The sequence below is a fragment of the Coloeus monedula genome (assembly GCF_965178545.1).
Source record: "Coloeus monedula genome assembly, chromosome: 21".
Lineage (NCBI taxonomy): Eukaryota > Metazoa > Chordata > Aves > Passeriformes > Corvidae > Coloeus > Coloeus monedula.
In genome coordinates, this window is record NC_138801.1 from 4,145,846 (window position 1) to 4,159,599 (window position 13,754).

A 13,754-nucleotide genomic window follows, 5' to 3' on the forward strand; every position below is an offset into this window, starting at 1 on the left:
CATAAAGAATTCATGCCTTGAATTGTAAATAAAAATGTGAGTGCCTGAATATTAATTATTATTAATTAATAATGTAGTGAGATAAATTGAAAACTGGAATGAAAAAATCCTCTCTAGATCTTTTTTCTGCACTGCATCAAGCAGCCAGATTTTTTTTTAAGAATAATTAGATGTGGAGACTGTCTAGGGGATCATTACTCCTAATTAACTTGGTTATTTACTGCAAATTAAGCATCATTTGTAAGCAGGGTGCTCTGCCTGTAATGTTTGTGCTTTTCAATACACTGGGTTATGGAAAATATTCAGAATAACTGGAGCACTGCTTGGGTAGCTGATACTCAGGGTTTAGGAAGTCATGCAGCAAACACACTATTTTCTGGTAGGATTTTCCAGGTTTTTGGTTACGTATTTTTATTGCCCCAGCTAGAGTTAAAAAAGAAAGAGGAGATCTGTCATAAATATGAGCAGTATTGTGGATTGTTTCACACAATTATAAAATTTTGTGAACTTGAATGCAGTTGCTGCTGTCCTGCTGTGGGATGTGACACCCAGTTCAGTTGGTCAGCAGGATTCCTGCACAGCATAAAGAGATGGATACAATCCCCTGTGGTTGCAGTTTTAGTTTCTCAATACTTTAGGTCTGCTGTGTAGAAATTGGAGTTTGCTGGAGATGCTTCTTTATTAGAAAAGATTTTATAATCATACAAAAGTGTCTAAGGGAAGGTTCTCTGAAAAATTGTTGGTACAGAGCAATGTGTTGACAATGGCACTTAAAATCCTGATCCTCAGGATGTTCTCCACCAATCCTTTTGTGCTTTTTTAATATAGTTTATGACTCACACAAACACTCATGTTTAAGCTTGTCCTATTCCTTAGACTAAAATACTTTTCTTTATTACAAGGACTCTCTAAAGAGTCTTTTATTGGAATTGAAAATCTCACAAAAACAGAGAGGCTGCAGCTTATCTGGGCTCACCTTCAGTTGTATCCACTGCAGTCACAGAGGAATCAAAACCTGTGCAGATGTGTCCTTGCTGCTTTAATCCTGGCCAACCACGGCAGGTAGGATCAGTGCCATAAAGTTTAGTCTTGGAATTTGACTCTCTGATCCCTGGAAAACTTGCATGGTTTGAGCTGCTCCCTTCTCTGGTATTGTCAGCCATCAAAGGGGCACAGCTACATCCAAATATGATCCCAATTTGTCCTCACTGCCAGAGCTGTGACATCTTTTGGCTTCTTGGTGATCTCTCAGGTTCTCTTTTGAGATTGTAACAAAGCCCAGCTCTCTAAAATGTGGCAACGCTTATGATGTTTCACATGTCCTGTGGTCTTTCCAAAGCTTCATAACCTGCAGGTTGACCTGAAGGTGCTATTTCCTGCTTGATGCAAAATTTAGGAGGATGATGTCCAGCAAATGAGTGGAATCAGGCAGAGAAGCTCAAATACTCTTTACAAGTTACACAAAAATGATGGGTAAAAGAATAAAACATCCGCACACTTCTGTGTTGTCAATGCTGAGCAGTGTCATGGCACACTATGCTACAAGTCTGTAATATTGTAATTAGGAGTCTTAATCACACGCAGCTGGATAAATGTCATTAATTTAACATCCCGAGTTTTTACACTTAAATGTTTGTTCAGAAACTGCAGAAAGTATTAAATGTAATTACAGCCCTCTATAATTTGCATGGTAAAATTGTAGCTATCAAGCAAAAATTACTTCTGCTAAAAACAACATGGTAAGAGAGCAATTATTAATTGAATCTGCTCTTTAAAATGGTTTGACAGGCACTGATGAAAGAAAGAGGAGTGTAATGATAGTGAGATTTCTAAAATGCCTCTCAGAGTAAATTGCTGACAGGACAGTTTCATCAGGGTCCTGATTTTGGGTGCAGAGTCTGGATGTTTCACTGATAAAATAAACCATGATTAACATGACAATTTTTTTTTTTTTTTTAAAGAGAGTAGTTAATCAATGTTTATATTTAATTTCTTAAAAGAAATAGGTTAAAACCTGTATTTTTTGCCTTTCTCTCCTGTTCTAGTTCTTGCCTTTGTCCAAAGCCAGCACCGATCTGCTGCCCCCTTTACACCACGGATCCTCTTTTGTGGCCCCCCAGGCAGTGGGAAGAGCCTGCAGGCAGCACTAATAGCTCAGAAATATGATGTTGTCAACAGTAAGTTCTCAGTAAATATGCACTTTGCTCAATTTCCCCTTTCTCTCTTTTTGATCATTTATCTTTTGCTGCCTGTCTTTCTTACTTGCTTGTAAAATGTCTCTCTTTGTCCATCGCTGTGGATGTCAAATTTTTGAGGGAAGTGAAAAGTATTTGAATGAAGAAGTGTAAACCAAGTATATATGCTGTGACAAACCAGCTCTAACGTTTTTTTAGTCGTCATTTCATCATTTTTTATACCCTTCACATCTGTATTTTTCTATTGTTAGACTCCTGTAGTGCTCTGAATTCTTCTGTGGATCAGTGGATCATGAGTAATGTCTGCAGTTTCAGCTGTCTGACCAAAATTGGGGCACTTCTGAAATAAAAATCCACTCTGAACTTTAGTGAAGACTCAGGCCCTGCACATCTGAAGTAATGTGTGAGAAAATGAAGGAATTAGTTAAAAGTGCATCATCTTTCTTTTGTAAAGGAGGTCCAAAAAATTCTGCATGGGACTTGTTCATGGTTAGCATTTAAATGTTAAAAAGTTCTGTGATTTGAAAGTGCAGATTGGTGATGGGATCAGTGCAATATTTGCCATGCTCTGCAATGGCTTCTAACAGTGGAGTAGCCATAAATTATTTTAAAAAAATGTCTGGTTGGTGTAAAATTTGCAGATTAGTCACATTCTCTTAGTTAAGCAAAAGGCAGGTTGGATAGAATATTTCTGCTGTCAGTTATTGTGCCTTTGCTGTATTTTAAAATATCATGTGAAAAAAGAAATACTGGTAGATGTATTCAAAGCTTTATTTTTAATAGTTCTGTAATTGGCTTAAAGAAAACAAAACATGATTGAGTGTATTAAAAATGATTTTGTTCTTGTCCTTTTGAAATTTTCTTTGACTTTCTAAAACTGCAAGTTTCGTAGTGTTCCATCTAGGTCAAAATTTGCATTTTTTTTTAAAGTAACTACTTTATGAGAGAGTTGCATCTCTTTTTATTAAAAATCATTACCATGCTTTACCCATATGTTGGCTTTTATTTTAATTATTCTGTAACCCAAATATTAGAAGAATTAAGTGTTTAATACAGAGTTGGAAGACCATGATTTTCAGAATAATACTCAGCATACACTTCGTTTCTATTAGGCCATTGGGCTTTAAAAATTTAAATCTATGTTTAAATAATCTCATGAATTGGATTGAATTTAGGTGCGTAGATTTTAGGTGTCTTAAATTGGGGTCTGTGCACTGAGTTTCTGTTATGTTTTTACACTGTTTATTGTGAATATTAATTTGCTTCTCCAGGCCAACTGGTGACTGTTCAAATTGTCACTTAAACATTGAACTTCTATCAGCTGTGTCCCAGAAATGCTGCTGGGGGGTGGTTCTCACTCCTGGTGGCCTGGCAGTGGGATTAACAACAATAAACAGGTGAAAGGGCTCCATCTTCTTCCATTCAAGGCAGTGCCTGGTGGTACCATTGGTTCCAGGAAGAAAGGAATCCATGTAGGATTATTAATTCAATAATATACAGGGGGACCTTTACCTAATATTTACCAAATTGGAGTTGTAACCAGGATTTGTGCTGTTGTGTGACCTCTCCTTGTCTTGGTTCCCTCTCTGTAAACTCCATCACCTGAGGCAGCCAGTGCTCTCCAAGCCCAAGGCAGCAATATTTCATGTACAGCTGTCCTGGCTCAAACTTGAAATCTGCAGCTCCTGGAGTTCTGTGTGTTTGAAATCAATGATAATATTGCATTAGCACAGTTTTTAAAATGTAATTCTTACACAATCATTAAATGATCCAGGGAGGCCTTTCCCTGAGCTGAGCATTATGCTGCACCTCCAGCAGTGTGGTTCAGATGCTGTTCAGGAGCTGGAACTTTATTCAGTAATTACAAGTTTATCAAAAGTGGAAGCCACTAACAATCCCTTGAGTTGTTATTTCAGAAATACATTTGATTAATATCATTCTCTCAATTTTTAATATGTTCTTTTCCAAATGTATTCTTTTTTATTATTATTATTCCATATCCTCGGTCTCCTTGCTTTTCACTCTGCTTGGCCAAAAAAACCTGAAAATCCTAACAACAAACTCAAAAAACACACAACTTTTATTTTATTCAGTGACCTTATTCCAGTATGCAGCTTCTGGGTTGGTTTTTTTTTTTCTTTTCTTTGTTGCCTCCTTTTTAAAATTTAACCTTGTATCTTTTTTGTTCTTCCTTCCTGTTAGTTTGCTGTGGGCAACTGCTAAAGGAAGCTGTTGCAGACAACACAAAACTTGGAGAACTCGTTAAGCCTTACATTGACAATGGATGCCCAGGTAGGGCACGTTGTTGTCTCATTACACTGTAGTTACAAATCTGTAGCAAAAACCAAATTGTGCCTGAATTTTTGTTGGTCAGATTCTAATCAGAGTAACCTGAAAGTCAATTAATTCTGCTCATTCCATGGGATTTGTAGCACTGCATAACAGAAGTTAGTTTTCTAAGATTTTTAGATCTTCAAAGGAAATATTCACTGTTCCAGTAAAATTCAGATTTCTCCTGCACATTCCAAACCTGAATTCCATGTTTTTAATCTCTAAATCAAAGTAAGAATTCTGATATCAGCTTAAACTGTTTTTAAAGCACTCTATTGTGTTAAACTGGTTTCAAAGCACAATTTTACATCTGGATGTTGACTTTTAGAATCCTACCATGGTTGCCTCTACTTTCATGTAAATATTTTAAATTTAAACATAATGTTTCTTTGTACTTCATTTCTATCAGCATTTTTGGTTGTGGGAGGGGACTGCCACAACGAATGTTGAGCATATTTTGCTTTTGGAAGGCTCTGCAGGGATTTCAGATAAATCATAAATACTGTAAGCTCCTCAGGGCAGCAGCTTAAACCTGTCTGCCTGTTATAGGTGTCCTGCTGTCTGTGTGTGGTGGGTGTTGGAAATCAGAGAATATCTGTAGTTAAAGAAGAGAAGTTGTATTGCAGGAGGGTGGAAGAATGTTTATTTTGCCAAATTGCAATGGCCTGGAAGACAAACTTTCAGTGCTATTTCTGGCAACAGCCCCAATGGTTTCCAGTGGTACAAACACAAGGAGACAATTGTGCTGAAGATGGGGAAATCTCAGTTAAGCTACAGTATTAATGGAATTTTGAGCAAAGCCCCCCTGAGCAAAGAGAAATCTTCACTGTCCTTTATTTTTAGCAAAGAAATTTATTTGGTAAGGTGGAAAGCTTGAAAATCTCCTTTGTTTTTTGCACAATAGCTTAATTCTGAGGCTGAATTAGACAGTTCTGAAACATGAGCCTATGAAACTAACTGAGGTTCTCTTGATACCAGACCAAGAGATGCAGGACTTTTTCCAGGCATTTCCAAAAGATCTTTGGCAGCCTGCAGCTTTGGGGGTGCCATCCCTCTGTTGGGCACTTTATCAAACCACAGGATAATGCATTTTAACTCTGAACTTCATCTCCAGTGAATGGATTGTATTTATTCCTAATGCAGTCACCCAGCTCAATGCATTCATTTCCTGTGGCAGCCACCACACTGCTGGGAGTAGGAGCTGATGTGGGAACTATGGGAATGGGAAGCAGGAATCTCTGCAGGCTGGAAGAGAGAAGTTGGGTCCTCTGGAACAGGCACAGAGATCTAGGAGGGGATTTTCTGGGTTAGAGATACCCAGAATGGCTGTTTAACTCAAAGGTGAGAGATCTCAGAGCACATCACGCAGTGGACCTGAGGTCTCCAGGTGTGGGAATAATTCCTTCCTGTGCAATCTGGTTGACCTGAATGTGGCTGGTTTTGGGTGCAGTTGAACTCACACATGGAGATACTTTTAAGCTCTGAGCCTGTCTTTCATGGTATCCACTAATTTCAGAATCTTGTGTGCATTCTCTAATTTCACTGTCTGCTCATCTGTGTGAAGAGGAGGATTATAAATACCTCACTCCCTAAATTTCAGTTATGGCTGAGATGGGAGTTGGGATAATCTGTTTATTCCAAGATAGGTCCTTTAAGAGCTTCCTTCACTAAAATGTTCTTTGTGTGTTTTATAAACTTCATCTTAACCATTAAAGTTCCTTAAAGGAGATGTATTCCCAGTAGAGTAAAATAATTGCACAGATCATAATTTTTAGCCAGTCCTAAAAATATGCACATCCTTAGTCCAAGGGAGCTGCTTTCATTTCAGGAAAATGAAATTGAAGTTGTAATTCCTTTCTTCCCCCAAATTAGAAATTATTTCAGATTTAGATTAGTTTTTTAAATACAGCATGCACAGATAAAGCTGTACAACACTTCTGAATGTTAATAGGGATCATAACTATATTTCTGGGCATTATGCTAAAAATTCTCCCTTAGATTTGCTGGTATGCATATATATTTTTTTTTTATTTGGTGGGACACAGCACAGAATTAAGGGCTGAATAAAGATAAATATCATCTAGCAAAACCAGAAATAATAAGTTCTGTCATTTTGCTAATCCTCCTCTCCCAGGGATAACAAAGAATGAATTTACATTAGTAAACACTAACAAGAATTCATTATTGCCCTCACAAGAGGCTTGGAGAAAATGGAATAACACAGGGTACTGAAGAGGAAAGGTAGGCAAAGAATCTTTGCATCTTTGCTCTCTTGCTGCAGACCAGGTTAAAACAGGGAAAAGATTCTCCTGCTATTATTGACTGCAGTCAGTTTCCAGAAAATCTCACTTGAAAAGACTCAGTGTAGTCAATATCAGACAGTGCCGTAAGTGGAAAAGCAATTAGAACTTCAACCTTTTCATTACATTTCTGGTTGCAAGGAGGCTTAGCTGTTCCTGTGGGTGAGGAATCATGCAAGTGACATTGGCACAGGACAGTGGAACCAAAGGCAGATCCTGGAAAATGTTGTTCTCAAATCATTACTTGTCAAAACGAAACCGGTGCCATAAAATCTTGAGGGCATGCCTCATATATTCTTAAAATGCTCCCCCAGGGGACTGATCTCAGTGTGTTTCCCTTCTTGTGGACACCACTGATTGCATACAATTAGTCATATAAGATGTGCCAACAGGGCGTGTTGTGGTGCTGTAACAAGGCTCAAACCCCAGCCTGTTCAAAGCTGGCTCATTATTGAGTTACTGAGGCTGCCCACTGTCTGTTCTGCTCCAGTTCTGCTTGGCTAACCCGGATCTCTTCATGGCTTTAGGATTCATGAACATTCTTTGTGCTGTCTTTCCTGTACTGCTGCTTCATGTACACATCATGTATTTCAGAACAGCCCAGACAACTCTGTTATTCACCCCAAAAGGCAACCCAGTATTCCCATTTTCTGTATTTCCTGGTATTTCCTTTTTGTCAAAACCCTCCATTTTGTAAATGGTGATTTATTTTGCTTAATGAAGGCAGCAGATATTTTTGAGCCCATTAATTTTTTAATTCCCAGGACGTTCTAGTCTACAGTAGGTGCACACTAGATATTGAAAAATGCATTTTTGGTGATTAGTTCAGCAACCTGACAGCTTTCTGCCTGTCATAAACACAGAGTTGCTTTGGACAAGCAGTCTGAAATGCAGAGACTGTTCCTTTAGGATGTTGTGGTTTCACTGAACACCGGGTAGTTGTTATTAACTGTACTCTGGGCAGAAAATTACCAACATTGGAGTCTGAGACCACTCTTGTGGTCACTAACTCCAGTTAGATTAACTCTTGGCCAATAATGCTAAATTCAGCACACACCATTTGGGCAGCCTGGGAAGAAATGGAGTAAGAAGTGAGAGCAGTGGCCAGAGCCCTCCCACAGGCAGCAAGACAAGTCCCATAAATCAGTTTATTTGGTTTGATTCCTTCTGAAATGTTCTGAGGAGGCAGTTCCATAGACTTGGCCCTCCCCTGGACAGATCATGCCTGTGTAGAAAGGCCTGAAGGAGACCTTTAAGCAGAATTCCTGTCCCCAGGTTGCTCCAGTTTTGAGGAGGGCTGGACTGCCTGCTGGACCTGTCTCACTGAAAACATGGACACACAGTAACTTAAAATTCTATCTACAGGATCTTTGTTCACCATCTTAAAGATGTCTGTCAGAATTTGATATCCTGGGAGAACAAAAAATTGCAGAAAACATTTTTGATTTCCCCACCTAAATGTCCCTGGTGTTTTCCCCTTGAGTTGTTTGCATTTTATTAATGAAAAGACAAGCAGGAGCATTTTGGGGGCATCACAAAGATAGGGAAGGTCATCAGTCAGTTGAAATTTGCATGTCATTCTGTCCAGTTTTTGTGATGAAATATCATGGAGTGATCACTGCTAATCAATATATCTGTTTGTGAGGCTGTAATAAATAGAGCCAAGAAAAGTGAGATGACAGGAAAGCAGCACAAAGAAAAAAACCACTGCCAAAGCAGTAAGATTCTGCTTTTCAGCTGGGAGAACTGCTATTAGTTTGGGTAATTGGTTTTTTTCCCACCAAAATGAAGATTCAGGTGGTAAGAGAAGTGACTCATGGAACGCAGGTAACATTGCACTGTTTGCAGCCTGTTAGAGTTGAACACACACAATCTGTGTTGTTTTTTTCCCCTTCCTTTTTCTATTTTTTTAAAGTAGTAATATCTGAAGCTGTCCCCAATGGCAGTCTGCACGTAGGGGGTAAAATCTGGAATTCCCTAATTTCTCCTGTTTTCTAATGAAAACTATTACTTGTACAAATACAGCTTCCTTTTCCCCTTATTTTAAATTGCCATGGTTTTAAAGGGGTGCTTTTTGGTGTAGCCTCTGAAAGTTGGGGTCCCCTGGTGATTGTGATCACAGCCTCACTGAAAACACTTTGCTTGGTTTGGGGTGGGTTGTTTGTTTGGTTTTTTTTGACATCAAATTAATATTCTCATCACTGAGCGTGAAACACAGATTTGACAATGGAGCAGCTTCCTCTTTGTTAAAAACTCGCGCAGAGTTTCAGAGTTGAAAGGCTGAGTAAATCTTGATATCTGAGGGGGTAAGCTTGGTGTTATTTCTTGTTTTTAAGAGTGCTGTACTGGCGAGCTGCAAGCTGTCTGAACATTGCAGAGACCCTTTGGGAGCTCCATTGGTTTTCAGCAAGTCTTTGCATGCAGTGTGTTTGTATTGGCTGAAGACAGCGCATGGCTCTCTAAATAATTTACAAGTTGATTAATAGACTCACATGGGTATAATTAGAAGAGGGAGAGACAGCAGCTACAGTAACGGGTACAGTGCTTGGGGGAACTAGAGACTTTATTTTTTTTAAAGAAACTTTCTAGGGTGCTGGGCGTTTGAAGATAAGTTGGGAAGAGCTCAGTGCCTCTTCTCTTTTGAAGTGGAAATAGGACAGTTTGAATCCGTCGAGTTTAATTTTTCACAAGCTTTAGGGGCCCTGCAGTGCAACTCCCTTTTTATTATTGAAAAAAACTCTCCATTTTTCTTTCATTTTTCACACACATGCACACACACACACGCACACACACAGAGAGCCCAAACAGGAGCTAATAAACAAATCGATTTTCTACTTTATTTCAGTTAGTTTTACAGCAATTCTATACCTCCCCTAAATGTGCACCTCTCTCACAAATATACTGTGTAAAGTTATGGAGATATTTATGAATACACCACACTTTAATTTATGCATTTTTAAGAAACCTTCACCTCTGTTTGACAATGCTTTTGAAGTAGCTCCGTTTTTCAAGTCAAACTTTTGACTTTTCCTCTGGGACTGCTACAAAGGTTTTTTTATGGAAAATAGGTAGCAGTCCTTTTTCCTACTAGGAGAAAATTGGTGGTCAAGAGAACATAATAAAATTAATTTTTTTTATTTTCTATTTTAGGTGGCCATATTTCTATACAAGATGCAAGGTTGTAGAATAGAAAGTTTTAAATGCTGACATATTGGCAGTAGGTTGTGATTTTCTTCCCTGAGTTTTAGTTTTCCATGTGTTGAATCACTGCAAGGTGATAAATTAGAATTCCCTTTTCCTTTATTTGAAAATCTAGAATGTATTTTTCTTTATTCCACAGTCCAGGCTGGTGTATCTGTCTGACAGATACTCAGAGCTGAAGTGAGCCTTGGTCAACAAAAACATTTTTAAAGGCCACCCCACTTAGGAGTAAAAACAAAGCAACCAAAAAATCCACCCTAAAAAGCCAACCCTGGAAGCCAGACCAGGCAAAATAAACATGATTTGATTTAAGAGAGGAGTGCAGTTGTTTTCTGGAGCAATTGTGATAATCAGTCAGCTAATGGATATGGTTCTGCCTATATAAACTTGTTTTGCAGAGATATTCACCATTCCTGCCTTTGCTGGAGGATCAGTATTCCAATATTAGTGCCACAAACCCTCATGGATTTGAGTGAAGGTGTGGCCCTTGGCCATTTGGGGCCTCGTGGTTGTCAGGGGCTTTTAAACAGCACAGTACAATATAAATGCGAAGTATTAATCTTTTATGTTTATATTGATCTTCATTGCTGACAGTCATTCTTAAAAATTTGGGAAAGTGGGGGTTCCTTTCCTTGTGGCACTGTCTCCTCAGCAAAAAGCTGCTGACTTGAATTTAGTGGGGTTTTGAGTTTAGGATGGAGATATCATAGGAGTTTTTATACAAAGACCAGAAGGAAAAGCACATTGCATGTTGTCAGCATCCCCCTTTTTGGAGTTTAACATAAAAATCTGGGTTTGGCTGAGCATCCTCCCTTCTCATCCCATGGGGAAGCAGTCTTTGGTGTAAAAAGCCAAGACATTTTTCACCATGTTTATCAGACCAATTTTTTTTTTTTTTAAATATTATCACTATCAAAAAGGGTTTGTAGGTCAAATTCTGTTCTGGTTTTCAATAGAGCTGAACTTTTAGAAATAAGGAGGAAATAGGGGATGTGGCTGATAATGGAGATGATGAGTCCAATGGGCTCAAACTGCAGTTGCTGTCTCATGTTTAACTGTAGTCCCTCCATGGAAGCCAAAGGAGTAAAAAGAAGTACAAATACATATTTTGTTACTGGTTTTAGAAACTTTCAGGGTAGACACATCCCTGTGAGACAGTTCAGAGCAGCTTTTGTCTCCCACGCAGGTAAACTGAGGCAGAAAGCCTCGTTTAGCTCGAGCCCTGCCACCATCAGGGAGCGTGAATGGGAACCCAGGTGTGTGGATCCTGACCCTGGAGTCAGCCCACTGCATCATCCCGGGACTCCCTGGGAGCCGGGGCCATTAGGCAAATCCATGGAAAACAGCACAGAGGCCATTCTTAGGGGGGAAAAAAGCTTTTTGTTTGCACACTGGATCCTCAGTTTGGACTGAATTTCCATTGCTGCTAACAGGTAAAGTAGTGTAAGGGGCTGGAACCTTATCTCGTCACTAAATGTGATCAGATGTAGATTCCTGAATCTCTGGCTTGATACCTGTGAGGAAGCATTTGCTCTCCTTTAACAGGAGTTTCTGAAGGTCTCAATTCATCCTGTATTGTATGATTTATGATGATTATATGATCAATAATTTGCCGTCGTACCTGCTTTAGAAATAGTACCATTTCCACTTTAATATAGTTAACTCCTATTTGAAATGACCAAAAACTACAAAAAAAAATAAAAACAAGAAAAGACTGCTTCTAATATATTCTAAAAAGCAAAAATATTTTAAAGGTGGAAATTAAATATCTTATTTTAAAATATTAAATAATATTTAATAATACTTTAATTATTTCTTTTTCTGTATTAAAATAATTACTCCGATTCTTATAGAAGCCCTTCTCAGTGTGTGTGTGTAAAACGAGCGAGTGGGGCCAGGATTTCTGTAGGAATGGTGCCTTTGATGGATCACCGCCCGCGCCGTGTTCGCAAACGCGCGGCGGTGCCGCTGTTTGCTGCGCTGCCTCTACGTCCATTCTTCAAACCCAACAAAACCGGGCACGCTCTCAGTGTTTCCGTGCCAGCCCGGCGCTGCCGGGGCTTCGGGAGGCCTCAGAGCCCCCGGAGCGGGCGCGTTTTCCCCGAATTCCCGACATTTCGGCGGCGGCGCCGCGGCCGCGGCTGCCCGCGGGGCGGGGACCGGCTGCGCTTCCCGGCGTGGCCGCGGGGTGGAGACAGAGAACAACCAACGGCGGCCGGGCCGCGCGGGGCTGAGACCCCCGGGATAACCTCGGCATAACCCCGGGATAACCCCTCGGGATCCTGCGGGACCGCGGCGCTGAGACCCCCGGGATAACCCCGGGATAACCCCTCGGGAACCTGCGGGACCGCGGGGCTGAGACCCCCGGGATAACCCCTCGGGATAACCCCTCGGGGTCCTGCGGGACCGCGGCGCTGAGACCCCCGGGATAACCCCTCGGGATCCTGCGGGACCGCGGCGCTGAGACCCCCGGGATAACCCCTCGGGATCCTGCGGGACCGCGGCGCTGAGACTCCCGGGATAACCCCTGGCCACTCCTGCACCCCTCGGGTGCGCGGAGCTGGCGCCCTCCCGGACCCTCCGGGACAACCCTGGGACCCTCCTGGTGCGCGGGGCTGGAGACCCCCGGGACCCTCCGGGACTGCGGGGACGGAGACCACCCGGAACCCCCCCGGCTGACCGGGGCTGGACACCCCCAGGATAACTCCGGGACCCCGCCGGGTGCGCAGGGCCGGAGCCCCCCGGGACTCCCCAGGACGCTCCAGGTGCGTGGGGTCGGAGCCTCCCGGGACTTCTTCCCCTGGTGTGCGGGGCCAGAGCCCCTCGGAAAATTCCCGGAGGAACCGATCCCCTTCTCCTGGCTCCAGCGAGGCAAAAGTCGGTGTTTTCCTCCCGGTGCCGCTGCAGAGCACTCGGCCGAGTGTTTATTTACGGTACCCGAACCGGCTGCACGCAGACCTGCCCGTCCTCACCCACCGGCGGCTCGGAGAATTAGCCTAAATTATCGATCAGCCCACGCGATGGTAAATCACTGCTAAATCGTTCTCAAACACATTAAAAACCAATTTACACAATCTCAATCGATACAATCTCTGAGGACCTTAATGTGGGCAAGAAAACAGAATAGTAAAAGCCAATTACTCATTGTGAATCATCCAGAGTTTCTAGAGCAATAAAATAAGGATGTCTCATGCTTTGCTAAATCTGGGATTTCCTGGACAATTCAGGAAAGTAGCCTTTGGCAGTGGCTTATACTCAGGACAAGATGTTAACTGTCAACTGCTGGGATCAAGCCTCAGGCGTCTGAATTAGCTGTGAAAGTCTTCAGACCTTGCTAAAAAAAAATCTATAAGCAGGATAAAGAATAGATGGACAGTATTGTCAAAAGGACCTTTTAGAGAACAAAGCTGACAGAATTTATATCTGTAAATGCACTTATGCTGTATTTAGAATCGAGGTTTTATAGGTTTGGAGAAGTGAGTCGATACCTTTCTAACATCTGTTTTAAAGAGAAATATATGGATGAAGTATCAATTTAAATATGATAATTGTATAGCTTAGAACACTGACAGCATTGAAGTTATTGGAGAATAGTGCCCTGTAATCTCTCAAGTAGTGTTTTCCCCTCTCAGACTGTGCCTTTAATGTTCTGTTACTTCTGTCTGGAGCAGATGGTATGATTTTGTAACTGATTGCCTGATTTTGTAACTGATTGCCTGATCCCGGT

At 41.1% G+C, this 13,754-nt stretch overlaps 1 protein-coding gene across 1 annotated transcript in view; it reads left to right on the forward strand.

Annotated features, from left to right (window-relative positions):
• The window catches only part of AK8 (adenylate kinase 8), a gene marked incomplete at both ends in the record, with an annotated part of 65,874 nt that overhangs the window by 21,826 nt on the left and 30,294 nt on the right, over window positions 1-13,754 (forward strand). Inside the window, 2 exons of the mRNA XM_082295483.1 lie at window positions 2,046-2,177; window positions 4,398-4,487. Coding sequence (XP_082151609.1) covers window positions 2,046-2,177; window positions 4,398-4,487 — 222 coding nt within the window. The remainder of the gene's footprint in view (window positions 1-2,045; window positions 2,178-4,397; window positions 4,488-13,754) is intronic.